The 18,637-nt window shown below is 44.4% G+C and overlaps 1 protein-coding gene across 1 annotated transcript in view; it reads left to right on the top strand.

Moving 5' to 3' along the window:
- Positions 1-5,219: 5,219 nt before the first annotated feature.
- Positions 5,220-18,637, top strand: part of COG6 (component of oligomeric golgi complex 6) — a 75,953-nt gene continuing 62,535 nt past the window's right edge. Inside the window, exons 1-4 of the mRNA XM_030563975.1 lie at positions 5,220-5,402; positions 6,819-6,962; positions 8,329-8,400; positions 10,760-10,818. Of these exons, the coding sequence (XP_030419835.1) occupies positions 5,256-5,402; positions 6,819-6,962; positions 8,329-8,400; positions 10,760-10,818 (422 nt within the window). The 5' untranslated portion in view covers positions 5,220-5,255. The remainder of the gene's footprint in view (positions 5,403-6,818; positions 6,963-8,328; positions 8,401-10,759; positions 10,819-18,637) is intronic.

Consider the following 18,637-nt stretch of genomic DNA (forward strand, 5'->3'; position numbering starts at 1 on the left):
GGGCTTCTCTTCATGTACAGTGGCACAGCTGCAATGCTGTAGCGCTTTAGTGAAGACACCCCTACAACAATGGGAGAGCTTCTCCCATCGGCGTAGTTAATCCAGCTCCCCAAGAAGTGTCAGTTCTTCTGCTGACATAGCGCTGTCTGCATGGGACAGTTAGGTCGGTATAACTACATCGCTGGGCAACATGGTTATACCAATACAGGCCTGTAGTGTAGAATTGGCCTTAGAGACTGACCACCTTTGTCTGTCTTTCTTATTCTGATTACCCTTCTCTCAGGGGAAGGAGAGGGAAAAGGACCTTTTTGTATGCATTGTTTTGAGAATCCTTTGTATGCCACAGACAGGGGGAGGACTCTGTAAGTAACACAAATCATGGTCAGGTAGGAGGTTGGGGAACCCACCTGGGATGGGGACACCCACCCATCACAGCTACATTCCTATAGATAAATAAATAATACTTTGTTTGGAAGAAGCTGTTCTGAGTCACTGCATTTACCAAATGGTCACAACCAATGAAAATCACTTGCAGATTCTAAACCAGGGGTGGGCAAACTTTTTGGCTTGAGGGCTACATCTGGGTACGGAAATTGTATGGCAGGCCATGAATGCTCACAAAATTGGGGGTGTGGAGTGTGGGAGGGGGTACAGGCTCTGGAGTGGGGCCAGAAATGAGTTCAGGATGCAAGAAGGGGCTCTGGCCTGGGGCAGAGGGTTGGGATGTGGGAGAGGGTGAGGGCTCTGGCTGGGGATGCAGACTCGGGGGTGCAGCTGGGGATGAGGGGTTTGAGGTGCAGGAGGGTGCTCTGGGCTGGGACAGAGGGGGTTCAGAGGGTGGTAGGGGGATCAGGTCTGGGGAAGGGGGTTGGGGTGTGGGAGGAGGTTAGGGGTGCAGGCTTCAAGTGGCGCTTACCTCAAGGAGCTCCCAGAAGCAGGGACATGTTCCCCCTGGTTCCTACATGGAGGCGTGGCACCGGCCAGGCAGCTCTGCACACTGCCCCATCCACAGGTGCCACCCCTGCAGCTCCCATTGGCCATGGATCCTGACCAATTGGAGCTGCAGAGCTGGTGCTGGCGGCAGCGTGCAGAGTCCCTTGGCTGCCCCTGCACATAGGAACCAGAGGGGGGACATGCCATTGCTTCTGGGAGTCGCGTGGAGCCATGGCACAAGCAGAGTGGCGCAAGCCCCCAATCCCACTCCCTGGCTGGAGTGCCAGAGGTGCTGACTGAGGAGATATCTGAGCCATTAGCAATTATCTTTGAAAAGTCATGGAAGACTGGAGAGATTCCAGAAGACTGGAAAAGAGAAAATATAGTGCCCATCTATAAAAAGGGAAATAAAGACAATCTGGGGAATTACAGACCAGTCAGTTTAACTTCTGTACCTAGAAAGATAATGGAGCAAATACTTAAGCAATCAATCTGCAAACATCTAGAAGATAATGTGATAAGTGACAGTTAGCATGGATTTGTCAAAAACATATGTCAAACCAACCTGATAGCTTTCTTTGATGAGGTGACAAGCCTTGTAGATGTGGGAAAGCGGTAGATGTGGTATATCTTGACTTTAGTAAAGCTTTTGATACTGTCTTCCATGACCTTCTCATAAACAAACTAGAGAAATGCAACTTATACGGAGGTACTATAAGTGGTTGCAAAACTGGTTGGAAAACCGTTCCCAGAGAGTAGTTATCAATGGTTCACAGTCATGCTGGAAGAACATAATGAGTGGGATCCCACAGGTATCAGTTCTGGGTTCCATTCTGTTCAGTATCTTCCCCAATGATTTAGATAATCGCATAGTGAGTACATTTATAAAGTTTGCAGACAATATGAAGCTGGGAGGGGTTGCAAGTGCTTTGTAGGATAGGATTAAAATTCAAACTAGACAAACTGGAGAAATGGTCTGAAGTAAATAGGATGAAATTCAGTAAGGACAAATGCAAAATACTCCACTTAGGAAGGAACAATCAGTTGCACACATACAAAAAGGGAAATGACTGCCTAGAAAGGGCTACTGTGGAAAGGGATCAAGGGCTCATAGTGGACCACAAGCTAAATATGAGTTAATAGTATAACACTGTTGCAAAAAAACCAAACATCATTCTGGGATGTATTAGCAGGGGTTTTGTAAACAAGACATAAGAAGTAATTCTTCTGCTCTACTCTGCGCTGATTAGGCCTCAACTCTGGAGTATTTTGTCCACTTTGGGCATCACATTTCAGGAAGGATGTGGACAAACTGAAGAGAATCAAGAGAAGAGCAACAAAAATAATTAAAGGTCTAGAAAACATGACCTGCGAGCAGGGCCAGCCCACATTTTGGTACCTGGGGAGCTTAAATGATGTCCCCATGCCCCCTTGCTTGGGCCAAATCTTTGAAAGGTCTCAATTCTGCCTTCTTCCTGTTCCCCAGTAAAGGAGAACTAACAACTTAAAATGACTTGTTCAAAAATTTTAAGTAACACTTAATTTTTAAATGCCTGAATAGCAAATTTAACTTTTCTTGTCTGCATAGTAAACACTGGCATTTTTATCTGTTTGAATAATCAAAGTGGTGCTTTCCGTGCCTTCTCGGTTGCAAAGATTTGAACTGCTTCCTGAAGGTCCACAGTCTGGGCCAGGTCATGCTCTGTTGAAATGGTTGCAAGGCCGACCAGCCTTGCCTGTGTCATTGTGGAGCGTAGATGTGTTTTTATTAACTTCAGCAAGGAGAAGCTGAGTTCTCCACTGGCAACTGTTACAGGAAGTGTTAGAAGTATGTTAGTTAATAAACCTTTGGGTATTTTATTACAGGACTGGCTACAGGTTACGTCTTTGGTGTAAGACCTAGAATACTACCTGATCTGGGAGAAATGATTGGTCTCTTGGGACTGGAAGCAACCTGAATATGTCATGATTTTTGATTCAAGTAACCATTTATCACTAAGCCCAGCTTTCCTGCGCGACAAGATAGACCGGAGGATATAAGAATCCTGGAGTTCACACTTCTTATCGGTTGGAAAAATCTAATTATACAACACACTGCCAATTTGGGGTGTTTGCCCTATTTTTGATTGAATACCTCAGGGAAGACTCTCACACTTGTGAGCCACTGGAGACAACATGACAGCACCTATTTCTGATTAATGATCCATGACTGGCCCAATGACAATTTAATGATATATCAACAGGGCAACAATCATTAGGCAAGAGAAACTGCAGTCCAGTAGTTAGGGTACCCACTGGGAGATGGCATACCCAGGGTTCAATCCCCCTGCTCCACTCTTTTATTTTTCACAGCGGAACAGCTTCAACAGCCTGAGGGAGCAGTATCCTATAGTTCAGTGCTTAGAGCATTCTCCTGAATGGGAAACCTCAGTTCAAGTCCTTTCTTTGCCAGAGACGGGGGATTGAATCTAGTTCTCGCATATCCCAGCTCAATGCTCTAACTAAAGTAGCACCACCACTCCTCCTCAGGCCACCAGATTTTGACCTGATCCACTAAGTGTGTTCAGAGGCTACCAACAGGATCACGCCCCCCATGCAAGATAAGCACCCACATGCCTCTCTGCCCTGATTTGGGTTGCTGCGGGGCTGAGACAGGAGACAGGCGTCTAGACATCTAGGAGGCAGCACTGTACATGCCCAGAGTCAGAAAAATGTGTACCCTAAAAACTCTGGTGCTAAGTGAATTCAGGTACCTACAGGGGTCAGCAGGAGTTCTATGGCTCACAGCGAAGCCAAAATTGGGATTTAGGTGCCTAAACCTGAGACTTGAGCACCTACCTCTGTTGAGCCCCCAGAGGAGGTAGGCACCTGGGTGAAATCCTATTAGGGGCCTAGAAGCTTTCTCGGGCACCGAAATATGTTTGCAAAGGCGGCCCAAAGCCCCTCTCTGCAGCATCACAGAGCGCGGGCTACAGTCCTGGGCTCACTACGTCCAAACAGCACCCTCAGGCTCCCAAGAGCCACCCGCCGGGTGAGGGGCTTCGTGTGCAGTCGCCAAATCTGTGCTCAGCCTCCCTAGGCCAGTGGTCACCAAGTCGGCTCCCTGCCTGCCCCAGCCCCACACCACACCCAGAAGCAGCCAGTTGGGGGGGAGGGGAGAAGGCGCAGGGGTCTCCGTCCGTGCACTGCCCCTCTCCGCAAGCACTGCCTCCCCAGCTCCCATTAGCCAGGAATGGGGAGCAGTGGTCAATGGGAGCTGCGGAGGCGCACTTGCAGAGAGGCGCATACGCAGAGCCACGTGCCACCCCCCATCCCAGGGGCCGCAGAGGCATGTTGGCTCCTTCCGGGAGCAGTGTGGGCTCAGGGTAGGCAGGGAGCTTGCCTTAGCGACAGCCATGCTGCAGCACCAACTGGGAGCTGCTGTTGATAAGTGCTACCTTGCAGGAGGCCACACCTCAAGCCCCCTCCCAGAGGCAGCACCCCTACCCTCTCCTGTACCCCAAACCCCCTCTTGCATACCAAACCCCATCCCTGAGCCCCCTCCCAGTGCCAGCACCCCAAACCACCCGAGTCTCCTCCTAGTTAGCAACCCATACCCCCTCCCAGAGCCCACACCATCCTGCCCCAGCCTTGACTCCCTCCAAGCCAGCTCCCTGTATTCCCTCCTGCACCCCAACTCTCTGCCCTAGCCCAGAGCCCCCTCCTGCACCCAAACTCCCTCCCACAGCTTGCACTCCTCACCCCATCATGCACCTCGACCCACTCCCGGCTCACCTCAGAGCCCGCACCCCCTCCTGAACCCCAGCCTGGTGAAAGTGAGGGTGGAGGAGAGCGAGCAGTGGAGGGAGGGAGGATGGAGTGAGTGGGGTGGGGTAGATCCTGGATTGTCCTTAAATTCAAAAAGTGATCTTGGGCGTAAAAGCGTTAGAGACCCATGTGCGAGGCCCTGCGTGACCTGGGCAGACCCCAGAGCCCCCGACCCAGGCGCACTCCCTGGGCGAGTGACGCCAGCTGGGGGGTGTCAACAGAGCTCCCACTGCTTCCGCGCGCCGCCATGGCGCCCCGGCCCCAACCCCCATACGTCGCCATGGAGCCCCCGTCATCCCCTCCCCCACCGCTTCCCCACGGAGCCCCGACCCAACCCCCGTGCGGCGCCTTTCGCCCCTGGTGTCCCAGCACATACTGTCCCCCACGGGTCTAGACAGCGGAATCAAGTTGCTCGGAGTCGGTTCCTGGGGGGACTGTTTTCGGGCCGCTCCCCGGCAGGTGGGTGAGGTGGCTGGAGGGGCGCGGCCAGGTCGGTTCCGCCGGGGGCGGGGAAGATGGCGGAGAGCCGGGGCGAGGTGGTGGCTTCGCTGTCGGGCTCCGCTCAGGGGCTCCCCGGCAGCACCGGGACCGCGCCCCCTAGTAGCAACCCGCTGTCCCGTAAGCTCCACAAGGTCCTGGAGACGCGGCTGGACAATGACAAGGTGAGAGCGGGGCGGGCGCTGCCTGGGGCGCGGCGGGGGGGTTAGGTTCTGAGAGCAGCCGGCTGCCCAGGCCGGAGGGGGCGAGTGGGGGCTGCCCGGGCCGGGGGGAGCAGGCTGCCCATGCGAGTTGGGGGGAGCACTGGAGCAGGGGGATGGGGAGATGCCCTGGCGGGGGTGGAGAGCAGGAGAGAATGCGGGGGGCTAAGGTGCCTGGGGTCGATGCTCTACACCCTGTGGCCCCTGAGCCTCCCAGGGGAGAGGTGTGAACCCTCCTTGACTGATCTCTAGCGCGGTCTGGTGATCGGTGCTTGCTGAGATGCTCTCATGCAGCCCCAAAGCCGGTGTTCACAGTTGTCCATACCCTGACCCACCACGCTGGGCCTGGCGGGTTACCGAGCCAGCCTGTGGGTAGGGGTGGCTTCATGTTGGAGTGAATGGGTGATGCTGGCTGCCCTAGACACCCATACGCTCTTCTCTTATCCTTCATCATCTTCCCACTGGAGTGTAAAAACCCAAGTGTGGCTCAGGCCTGCAACCCATGGGTAGGTGTCTGGTCGTCTGGGAGTAAAACCCGCAATATTGATGTAAAATACGTTCACTAGGCTATATAAAAGCACCTAGGTTATTTACAAGCATCCTATCTAGTTGTGGTGGTAAAGGTGCTTGTCCAAGAGTCCTTCAACAAACTTCAGCTATGGAAGCAGACTTTTCAAAGTATACGTTTACACTTTTCATTGGAATCGTATGTTATGGGATATTGGCCAGAGTAGTTTTAATGAGGTATTGGAATGTGTTCAGCGGTTTGGAACAGAAAATATTCAGCAGACAGTTGTGATATCCCATAACTGCAATCAGAATAGCAATAAATACTATCTATATTATGTGTTTCTGTCTCTACCTTATTTTCTAAGACTTTATTACTTGGACATTAAAATTCGTGTATTTTGTGTTTAAATTAACATCAAGTATCACCCACTCTTTTCTGACCATAAGGAAATTCACACTGAAGAACACCTTACAGTTAATTATTTGTGTTAGTCTAAATTTTGATTGTGCATGGAACATTCATATCAGTTATTAATATAGTGGTTGAAAGTGTGTACCACGTCACATGAAAATTTGAAAAAAAATTAAAATAGAGATAATTGAACTGCTTGAGGAGTTTGTTCTAATTTTTTTTAAAATGTGTTAACTTTAGATGGTTAAAGAATACTCAACATCAATGTCTTGTATCACAGAGGCAGGGAGAGATCACCTGATCATTACCTGTTAGGTTCACTCCCTCTGGGGCACCTGGCGTTGGCCACTGTCGATAGACAGGATACTGGGCTAGATGAACCTTTGGTCTGACCCAGTACGGCCGTTCTTATGTATTTCAGAACAGAAGTTTTTAGTTAATTTTCTTATATTGTACAGGAAATGCTGGAAGCTCTCAAGGCTCTTTCAACCTTTTTTGTCGAAAACAGTTTGCGTACCAGAAGAAACTTACGTGGAGACATTGAGCGCCGTAGCTTAGCCATAAATGAAGAATTTGTCTGCATTTTCAAGCAAGTTAAGGAGGTAACATTTTTGTTAACAAATCATCTTAAAACATGTAGAATTGATCTAAAAAAAAACCTCTGTAAGCTTGAAAACTCATCTCTTTCACCACTTCTGTTGGTCCAATAAAAGATGTTACCACCTTGTCTCTCTGGTATTGATTACATGAATACTAAGCCTCAGAGAATTTTTTCTTTTCCAAAGCAAATTTACCATTATAGTAGTATTGTTTCAGCCTCTTCTATAGTTCGACCATTTTTCTCATGTGTAAGATGTTCATCACTTTGACTTATGAACATAAATACACGAGCTAAAGTCTTCCTGGAGATGACTTGACTCGGTACATGTAAATATATGGTTGGATAGAGCCCTCAGTAACTGGATGTGATCATAAAGTGATTTCATTAAAATCAAGCAAAACAGATGCTTTTTACTGAATTGTCTCAGTACTACAATTTGAAATTTGTTTGGTTGTAATGTCAGACTAACAAGAAACAAAGAGATGCTAAACTTCCAAAGCTAACTGTTTTTCCCTTATAAATAAACCAGCTAAATGTTCTGTGGTATCCAGATTTAGTTTTTATTGGTATGATAGACTGGCACTGAAGAACCAAAGCAGTGGCAAGTTTTCTTCTGTAGCAATAAAAGGTCCTTTTATATTTTGCTCAGTAGTACAGAATGGCAGTATACTGAACACTCTGTACAGATGCTGATGCATCGTGGAAGATAGTGTGCACTGCTTCTTGTCAGATAAAATGGCAATATTATCTGCTGTTCTTTAATCCTAAAAAGCTCACTAGTATTATCACTGAGTGAAATTAAACAAATTTAGAAAAAGTGCACCTAAAAAGAAAACTGGACTAGATAACTTCTACTTCTGAGAGGGTGGGGAAGGGGAACTGTTGCTGAAACAAAGATAAATCATGCATGCCAACATTTTGAAAACTTCTGTAGATAGATTCAAATTGTAGACTTGATGTAGCACAGTGGTTGGCAACCTCTGGCACGCAGCTCATCAGGGTAAGCACCCTGACGGGCCAGGCCAGTTTGTTTACCTGCCACATTGGCAGCTATGGCTGATCACAGCTCCCACTGGCCACAGTTCATCGTCCCAGGCCAGTGGGGGCTGCAGGAAACGGTGTGGAGGAGGGATGTAGTGGCTGCGGTTTCCCGCCGCCCCCGTTGGCCTGGGACAGCGAATGGAGGTCAGTGGGAGCCGCGATCAGCGGAACTTGCCAACGTAGCAGGTAAACAAACTGGTCCAGTCTACCAGGGTGCTTACCCTGGCGAGCCGTGTGCCGGAGGTTGCTGACCTCTCATGTAGCATAACCATTACAAAAAAATACATCACAATACAAATAAACTACCAGTCTTATTCTATTCTTAGGAGCTTGAAAGTATAAATGAAGATGTCCAGGCAATGAGCAACTGCTGTCAGGACATGACCATTCGTTTGCAGGTACTGTAGGAATAAATGTCTGTTTTTTCCCTATCTTTCCCTGCTGCATCTTGGCAGATTAATTAACTGCTTTCTGTTAACACAGTAACCAAAGAAGTTTTTTCCATTAACAGCTCTATTAAGGCAACTCTCTAGAATATTAATGCTGTTATGTAACTGTTATCTTAGTATAGTAATCAGTGTGTTTCTAGCTCTAAAGAAAAGGCATTCAGCTACTTTCGGGGGGAGTTATCTATCACTACTTCCATTTCAGTTATGGGAATATGTTTCTTTCAGAGTATCAAGGTATCCATCAGTTTTTTAATATGGTGTGAAACTGACTATATGAAGAATGCTGTACTTTAACTTTGAATCTAAAAGTGTATTATACAGTATAATAAAACTACCTGTTCCTCCGTAATGTGCATATGGAACTATTATGAGGATTAATAAATTCATGAGCAACAATGTTCTACCCAGCTCTAGATCACTTCCATCAAACACAGACAATGCTGTCTAATGCCTTGGCCACTGTACAGTAGATCATGAGGGACAGATAAAAGCTAGCTGGAGCTCAAGCTGGATAATATGGAAAGGATGCAAACAGAAGATATGGCAAAGAATATATTTTCCCTTTTAATTGAATGTGTCTTCCATTTTTACTCAAGTTGGAAATAACTGGATACTGTTGGATCTCCAGCTGTTTAGGCCCATCTTACAACAGGAGTGACCAGGATTGCCTTTTTTCCCCTGGCCAGAAGTGTGACCTTTTTCATATATTAACTTTGCTACCATGATCTGGGCCAGGAATTCAATGTAGCTAGTAACTGAATTGAAAGGGAGGCTGCAAGCCTGGGAGCGGGCAATGAGTGAACCTCCTCACCCTCATCGTTGGTGGGAAGCGAAGCGCTGCAGCTGGGAGCTGGTGGAGTGGAACAGGATGCCAGCGAGTGCCTGTCAGGGAACGGGGGTGTGGTGGATAGGATTCGGGGTATGCTTTTAAAATTTGCAGATGACATCTTCCTGGGAGGGGTTGCATACATTTTGGAGGGACAGGATTAGAATTCAAAATGATGTTTACAAATTGGAGAATTGGTTTGAATTCAACAAGGTGAAATTCAATAAAGACAAATGCAAAGTACTGCATTTAGGAATTAAAAATCAAATGCATGGTTACAAAATAGGGAATAAATGGCTAGAGTGTAGTAATGCTGAAAGGGATCTGTGGGTTATAGTGGATCACAGTGTGATGCAGTTGAGAAGAAAAGACTGAGGGGGAAACTTTATAACTGTCTTCAGATATGCAAATGGCTGTTAAGGAAGACTGATTATTTGCTCCCCATGTCCACTGAAAGTCTGACAAGAAGGCTTAATCTGCTGCTAGGGCAATTTAGGTTAGATTTTAGGATATAGGAGATTTTTAACTATAAGGATAGCTAACCTTTGGAATAGGCTTCCAAGGGAAGTTATAGAATCCCTGACGTTGGATGTTTGTAAGAACAGGTTAGACAAAAACTTATCAAGGATTGTTTAAATTTACTTGGTCCTGCCTCAGAGCAGGGGACTGAACTAGATGACCTCTTGAGATCCCTTCCAGCCCCACATTTCTATGATTCTGTGATTGTTTCCTATCGTATACCTTTCTAGTTTTTTTTCCACTACTTCTGTTGGGAGACTGTTCCGCAGCTTAATACATCTTGCTATTAGGAAGTTATACGTGATATTCAGCCTAAATCTTGCTTTCAGGTTTCCTCTGTCACTGGAATGATATCCACAGTTTCTAGAGGGAGCACAGATAGACCAACAGTAATAAAAGAGAGCTCATTACCTCATGGCTCAAAGTCACATTCCTGTGCTTTCGTTTTGACACTGGAGAGCCACAACTCTGGTGCAGTTGGCTGTCACCTGGGGAGCTAGCCCTAACGGACCTATTGGGTTGTCACTGCCCAGCAACCAGAGCCTATGCTAGATGTACTATGCTTAAAGGCTGCCCAGAGAACACGGCTAAATAGATATCTGAGCCCTTTTGCATTCAGATGAGCATGTCCAACTCATTTCTAGCACAAAGTATTTGCAACCTGAAGGACCAAATAAAATAATTGAAACTAATTATAATATGTATTGAAATGGTTCTGTAGCACAGGTCAAGAATTTTAAATGGAATTCCTTTTTTATGCCTAATAATGCCTAAATAATGAAAACTAGGAAATAATTGATTAATGGTTATTATAACAAGGTGGTTCTCCTTCAAAGAGTACTTTGTTTAAATGGCTTGTAGTTAGAGGGCTTTTAAAAGTATATTTAAAAACAGTAGAAATGGAATTAGTTTGGTACTGTATGTTAACTTTATATTGCTACAGTGATTCAAATTATATTCTAGGCAGCGAAGGAACAGACTCAGGATTTGATGGTGAAGACGACAAAGCTACAAGCAGAAAAGTATGTATGCTACCTTATTTATACTTTATATAATGTTGTGGATTGTTTTAAAAACTAGATTCTGCCATCCTTGTTTTAAGAAGTACCTTTTTTTGCAAGTGGTCTCAACTGAAACTCAGCTTAAATAAAGGCAGCAGAATTGGGTCCTAGTTATGATAAGATGACATGAAGCTCTTTAACACACTGCTGCTTGTTGTTATTAAAAGTTAGTGTTTCCAGTAGAAAAGAACAACTTACTGTGGTATAGTATGATGAGCAATAATGCACTTTATCTGATGTTTAGCTGGTATGTAACATTTACTGCAATAATACATTATATATCAGTTCATGGTACATAGTTAAGGTTACGTTTTAGTCACAGGTATTTTTACTAAAAGTCACAGGTCACAGGCAGTAAACAAAAATTCATGGTCCGTTACCTGTCCATGATTTTTACTAAAAATACCGGTGATTAAAACTTGGGGGGCTGCCCAGGGGCCCCACGGGTGCTGGCGGAGGACAGCTTGGATGCTGGGGGGGCAGGCAGGTGGTGGTGCATGGCCTTGAACCTCCACTGGTGCTAGAGGGGGGATTGGCGGAGCCGGCAGGGTTCCTATCTGCAGCCCAGGTAAATGCCACCCAGAGCCCACCTCACCCTGTCCCGTGCCCCAACCCCTTCCCACACCAAATCTGTTCTGCTGGGGGGAGGTGTTTTTTTTTTGGGGGGGAAGGGGGTGGCTCAAGGGCCCTAGACTGCCCCAGCATTAGCCAGTGCACCTGGCACAGGGGCTGCCTGAGCTCCTCTGAGCCAGGTGCATCAGCCACTGCAAAAGTCACGGAGGTTGTGGAAAGTTACAGAATCCTGACCCCCATGACAAACTCGCAGGCTTGTACATAGTACATGGTACATCAGTTCAATAAAGTAAAACTTCTAAATACATGTTGACATTTTAACTTATTTATTGTACTTGTATATTTGTGAACACTTAGAATGCTTGACTTCTAATATCTGATATTTGTCTTAACACTGGTTGTGATAAAGCTTTTTTGACATTGGTGTGGATGTCTTACAGTTCTATATGGACTTTTGTTTCAGGGTGGTCCTGCTATAATTTCTGTCAATTCCCGCTATAACTCTTCTGTCTACACTTGTTCCTATAGAATTAGGATTCTTGCACTGTTTTGACAGGAAGTGGCATGACTTGATTCTGCTTCAACTGTTGTTAAATGAGATCTCTCCACCTTGCAAAGAAATACTTGGTTGGTATATAAGGGAAAGATGATTCACAAATTCAAAAAGGAGAGTGTCTGTGTCTATCAAGCAAGTTCCTCAAATTTATAAATATAAAGTTAGAAAAATCTGGGAACATTAATAAAGTAGAGAGAGAGGTCAGGAGACTTCAGTTCTATTCCATCTCTGCCACTGACTTACTGTGTGATATTGGACAAATCAGGCCCAAATTTTCAAAAGTACTCGCAACTCTTATTAGCTTTACTGGAAGCAATTGTCACTCACAAAGCCAGGCTTTAAAATTTGTTCTCATCATTAAATAGATCCTCCCATCCCCCAAAAATCTGTTCCCATTTACAAATTTTAGACAAATAACTTCTTAACCAAACATCACCTAGATCTCAATGCTCAGTCTCCCATTGTAGGTTGTTTTTTTGTTGTTGAAAACTCATCCAGTGGGTTAGTATTGTGCTGTGTTAAGTCTGCAGGGGAGAAAAGTATGTTGGTAGAAAAAAAAAAAAATCACAATACAGGTCTATTTTGCCATATTTTCCATTCTGAAATACAAAATTGCTCTTTAATATGAATTAAAATGAATAATTTCCCCCTAAACTCCATTAGATACTCAGTACCAGTAAAAAGGAAGACTTGTATTCTGATCTTTTCATTGCTTTTACTCCTGGGACTCATCATGGCCCATGATAGCTTTATGTACTTTTTACGTTTTGTGATTAGGACATATCTTGTTACAGCTTTAGTCTTTATTGTCATCTTAAGGAGAATGAAACTGTTTGCTCTTGTGTATTCTTCCTCTGAAAAATATTTATAGATCACTGGAGATTACTTTATCACAGGAAATAATTACTTAGAACATAAATTATGACTAGAGTGGACCTGATTCTGCTTCCAAATAAGTCAATAGGAGTGTATCATGGATTTTACTGGGAGCTGGATTGTACCCTATGACAGTGTGAATGTGGGGCTGTACTGTAATTTAAACATAGATTTAAAGTAAGATGTAGGATGTTGTGTAGATTAAAGTTTTTCCAAAACCTTGATACAAATTTCACCCTTTGAATAAGTAATTGAGTAAAAGGTAGGTAATGTTGATAATTCATTAGTTTAAAAGATGAATATGTGAAATGGTCAAAACCGAGATGCGGTTATCTTTTTGGTGGATATAAAATATATTTTAATAACAAATAGATGCTTGTAGTTGAATGTAGTTCTGCAGGAATTTCTGACTTACGAGAATTAATTGCAAATCTGAAGGTAGAAGGCAATTGGGTGAAAGTGATCATGAAATGATAGATTTCATGATCCTAAGGAAAGGGAGTGAGGGCAGCAGAATAAAGGCAATGGACGTCAAAAATACAGATTTTAACAAACTCAGGGAATTGAGAGGTAATACTCTGATGCTTTCTTGGGGCGTTCAGAACTGTAAATCACCTTGTTACACCTCTGCCTCAGCGAGAGAGGTTTCCTGCTATTAAACTGTGTCAGCTCCTTGATACCCCAGACTGTTAGCTAGCCCAACAAACACCTCAGGACCCTTTCAGCCCTTACTTCAGCTTGCAGGTAACACTTGGTTCACTTTAGTTCCTGAACTCCCTTGGAGAGCGTTCCCCTGCCATACCTAGCCCCTGTCATTGGACATTCACAGAAATTACCTATTCCACGGTCTCCATAGAGACAGTATACACACCAGCCTGTTGGCTCAGCTGAGGATGCACACCTGAGAGAAACTTATTTTGTTTCATTATAAATTTATTAATAAGAGTAGAGATTCAAGTGATATTAAGCAAGGATAAGAGAAATAGAATATAGTTACAAATAAAACCAGAATATAACACACTTTTTAATGACTAAAACTTAACAGTCTACAATCCTTTGGCTAAAACAGTTTCTCACCCTCATAGCCCTTTTGCAAAGTTCATTGATTTTTAGTATGTGTGTAGGGTTTTTTAATCATTTTTAATATATTTCCTCTGTTATTCTTCTGTCTTAAGAATAAATGTGCTTGCTTAGAAAAATCTTTGTGGTAACTTATGGCGGTGTGCCATTACACTGTTGATAGCCTTCAAAAAGGAAACAAATCCAGGCAGTGGCCTGTTCTGGCAGTCTGACTTGCTGGGAATAATGCAGTGTCACCAGGGAACTGTGCAGCTTGGAGAAACTTCAGTTAGGAGGGAGAGGAACACAGGTCTCTGCCCAAGAGAGGTAACTGGTGAGGAGCCAAAAGCCTAAAGTGAGTGCTCTCCATGGACCACAAAGGGAGAATACAGGAGCCATTACCCTGAACTGTGACATTTAACTTTGATACCTAGAAAAATGCTGGAAGAAATGATCAAACAATGAATTTGTAAGCACTGAACGGCTAGTAGGGTAATAACGAATAGCTAACATGGATTTGTCGAGAACAATGCCAAACCAACCTAATTGCCTTTTTTGCTGGTGTTATTAGCCTAGTGAATAGGAGGAAGCAGTCGATATCCTAGGTATTAATATTGAGTATGGAGAGTTTGTCTGAAATCAACAAGATTGAAATTCAATAAAGACAAGTGCGAAGTACTGCACTTAGGAAGAGAAAAAATCAAATGCAGAGCTACAAAATGGGGAATATTGGGTAGGGAGTAGTACTGGTGAAAAGAATCTGGGGGTTTAAGTGGATCGCAAATTGAATATGAGCCAACAATGTGGGACAGTTGAGAAGAGAAGCCTGAGGCGAGGAACCTGATAACTGTCTTTGAATATGCACAGATTTGTTGTAAATAGGACAGTGATCAATTGTTTTCTATGTCCACTGAAGGTATGGCTTCATCTGCAGGCAAGGACAATTTAGGTTAGATATTTGGAAAAGATATTCTGAAAGATAATAGGAAAGCTTTCTAATTATAAGGATAGGTAACCGCTGGAATAGGCTTCCAAGGGAGGTTGTGGAATCGCTACCATTGAAGGTTTTTAAGAACAGGTTAGATAAATACTGATCAGGGATGATCTAAGTATACATAGTCCTGCTTCACTGTGGTAGACTGGACTAGATGATCTCCTGTGGTTCCTTCCAACCCTCCATTTCTGTGATTATATGAATTTAAGTGAGTTTTGAATGATTTCATTGAAACTTAGTGACTGAGTGGACTTGGCTTGTGCGGCTCTCCAAGCATAGGGGATAGTGTGACAAGAAGAATACAAAAATGCTTGTGGGAGAGGCTGACGTTATTGGGAAACAGGGAACTGTGGTAAGGAACTAAAGAAGATATACAGGGCAGAGTGTGAGGCAGTTGAAGGCATTTAAGGGGAAAATAGAAGTTTAATCTTGATGTGTGAGAGAACAGGAAGTCAGTGGAATGAATATGAAGGGCCTAGTTTTCAAAGGTACCCTCAACCTGGTGTCTTTTGGTACACCCAATAATCAATAATGCATGCTCATTTTTTGTGAACTATATCATTTGTACCAAAAAATAAGTGATGGATATGGGGAAAATCCATTTGCCCTCGACTTCTGTACCTAAATAGTGTTTGCATATAATCACTGGCACTTGTGCTTGTAAATGATGTTGCAAGTTATTTGCCCACATAATTTTTCCTCTTACATTTCCCTCTTACATGAGTGGTAAGATTCTTAAATGGATTAGCACTGACTCTGAATAATTTTATTACATTCTTAAGAATATTTTCAATAAATGACAGGTAAGAATTCAATAAGGCTTACCTCATGCTTGTTCAGCTCTCACTTAAAATAACATTTCGTTAATAGGTGTTGTAATTAGTATTGAGTTTGAAATTGTCTGGCAGTTAGGTTCACTTTAAAACTAAAACAAATAAAAGTACTCAGACTGTGGAATGGGGGATGGAGACCTTTTTCAATTGGGTCTCACAAATACAAACAGAACATTTGTTTGAAGCATTGAAATAATGCCAAGACCTTACCCCCCCTTACTTTACATTATAATTACCTCACAGACACACAGACCTCTCCATTAGTCGCGTCTCACACAAATCACAGGTCATAATGCTCTCCTTTAAAGGTAACTGCTCATGTTTTGCATGAATCACACTATCCTAGAAAGGGTAGGCCATTTCCCCTGGGTAGCCAGTGGGCAAGAAAAACAGAGTGTGAGAGGAGTCTTTAAGTCCTCTGACACTTCATTTAGTGCTTCCATCTTGCAGATTATTCCCATTGATCTCTTCCAAGGTAGCTGCCAAAGATAGTGGCCCAGTGCAGGGACCCTGCAGGGTTATTCAGTTATGTTCTATAGGTTGGTTGTTGATCCTTTCTTTTTACTTGAAGTATAGTTGCCTCATGTGCTGTACACAGGTCACTTGACTCAATTCCTGGTTAGTCAGACAAACTTTGAAGGTTTTCGAGCTGGCCATGCCACTTATTGATAACTTACTTTTTGACTTAGGGTATGTCTACATCTACAATTTTGCAGCGCTGGTTGTTACAGCTGTATTAGTACAGCTGTGTAGGGCCAGCGCTGCAGAGTGGCCACACTTACAGCAACCAGCTCTGCAAGTGGTGTTAGATGTGGCCACACTGCAGCGCTGTTGGGCGGCTTCAAGGGGGGTTCGGGGAAGGCGGTTTGCTCTTGCGTTCCCCGAACCCCCCTGCAAACCGCAGGGAAGGAGACCTGCTTGCTCGGGGATTCGGGGAACGCGAGAGCAAACCGCAGGGAAGGAGACCTGCTTGCTTGGGGATTCGGGGAACGCGAGAGCAAACCGCAGGGAAGGAGACCTGCTTGCACGGAGGTTCGGGGAACGCGAGAGCAAACCGAGGAAGGAGACCAGCTTCGCCGCGGTTTGCTCTCGCATTCCCCGAACCCCCCTGCAAACCGCAGGGAAGGAGACCTGCTTGCACGGGGGTTCGGGGAACGCGAGAGCAAACCGGGAAAGGAGACCAGCTTCGCCGCGGTTTGCTCTCGCGTTCCCTGAACCCCCCTGCAAACCGGGGAAGGAGACCTCCTTGATTACCAGACGCTTCCTCAGGTATGCTGGGATACCTACTTATTCCACGGAGGTCAAGAAAAGCGCTGGTAAGTGTCTACACTTGATTACCAGTGCTGGATCACCAGCGCTGGATCCTCTACACCCGAGACAAAATGGGAGTACGGCCAGCGCTGCAAACAGGGAGTTGCAGCACTGGTGATGCCCTGCAGATGTGTACACCTCCTAAGTTGCAGCGCTGTAACCCCCTCACCAGCGCTGCAACTTTGTGATGTAGACAAGCCCTTAGAGAAGGACTTGGGGAAATTGATGGAGACTGTAAACGAAGGCAGCAAAGACTCCTGTGGTACCTTATAGACGAAGTGGGTATTCACCCATGAAAGCTCATGCTCCAAAACGTCTGTTAGACTATAAGGTGCCACAGGATTCTCTGCTGCTTTTACAGATCCAGACTAACACGGCTACCCCTCTGATACTGTAAACGAAGGGTCCTCCTCTGGATTACCATAAAATAATCCTAAACAAAGAAGTTAGCTCTTTTCTTTTAGGGGCTTCTTCTGATCCTACAAGCTTGGCCATAGCAGTGAGGACAATGGAAGTTGTAGGATGTTGAGCTCTTTTGAAAATCTAGCCCATAATGTGGACAAGTCCTTTTATCAGCTCACAGCGGTGAAGATTTAGGAACATATTTATACCATACATTAGCATGGCACTGCCTGGGTCCTGGGTTCTACGGAGGCTTTCCTAGATCTGTTATTGTGGGCCAATCTAAAGCTGCTACTGTAGTAATTCGCGTCAGGTACTTGTTTAGCTATGTATCCTTTTCATTTTATTTAAATATTTTCTAGCAGTTGCAGCTCAGATGGTTTTCCTGGGGGCCTCAGAACAGTGGTGAATCATGAACATGAAATGAGTTGTAATGCCTAGATAAACCAGGTAGGCAAGGAATAAAATAGCAATATAGAAAGAAATTCCTTACTTTTTTATATGCGTAAGAAGCCTTTGGACATTTATTTTAATGTAGAATATTTTTTTAGAGATAGTAAGCACTTGCGTACATATATAATAGCTTGTTTCTCCATGAAGGGCTCTGTATTTGTTTTAATAGTAAAATTCTGAAATTTGATGCATCTGTGGGTTAACATTAACCTTAGCTGTCTTACATTGTCTGTTAATCAACAGAAATACATTTTTGGGTCTGTCATAAACAGATAGTAGGGTTTAATAGAACAGAAGTACTTCAGATCTCTTTTTCCTGTAAAGGGTTAACAAGATCAGTGAGCCTGGCTGTCACCTGACCAGAGGACCAAGCAGGGGACAGGATACTTTCAAATCTTGAGGGAGGGAAGTTTTTGTATGTGCTGTTAGTGTTTGGTGGTTGTTCTCTCTGGGTTCTGAGAGTGACCAGACGTGCAACCAGGTTTCTCTCCAATCTCTCTGGTACAGTCTCTTATAAGTTCAGAATAGTGAGTACTAGGTAGGTAAAGCGAGTTAGGCTTATGTTTGTTTTCTTTATTTGCAAATGTGTATTTGGCTGGAAGGAGTTCAAATTTGTATTTTGCTGAAAGGATTTTAATTTGTACTTGTATACTTAGGCTGGGAGGGTATTCCTAGTGTCTATAGCTGAAAGACCCTGTAACATATTCCATCTTAAATTTACAA

Source organism: Gopherus evgoodei, chromosome 1, assembly GCF_007399415.2.
Source record: "Gopherus evgoodei ecotype Sinaloan lineage chromosome 1, rGopEvg1_v1.p, whole genome shotgun sequence".
NCBI classification, from domain to species: Eukaryota; Metazoa; Chordata; order Testudines; family Testudinidae; genus Gopherus; species Gopherus evgoodei.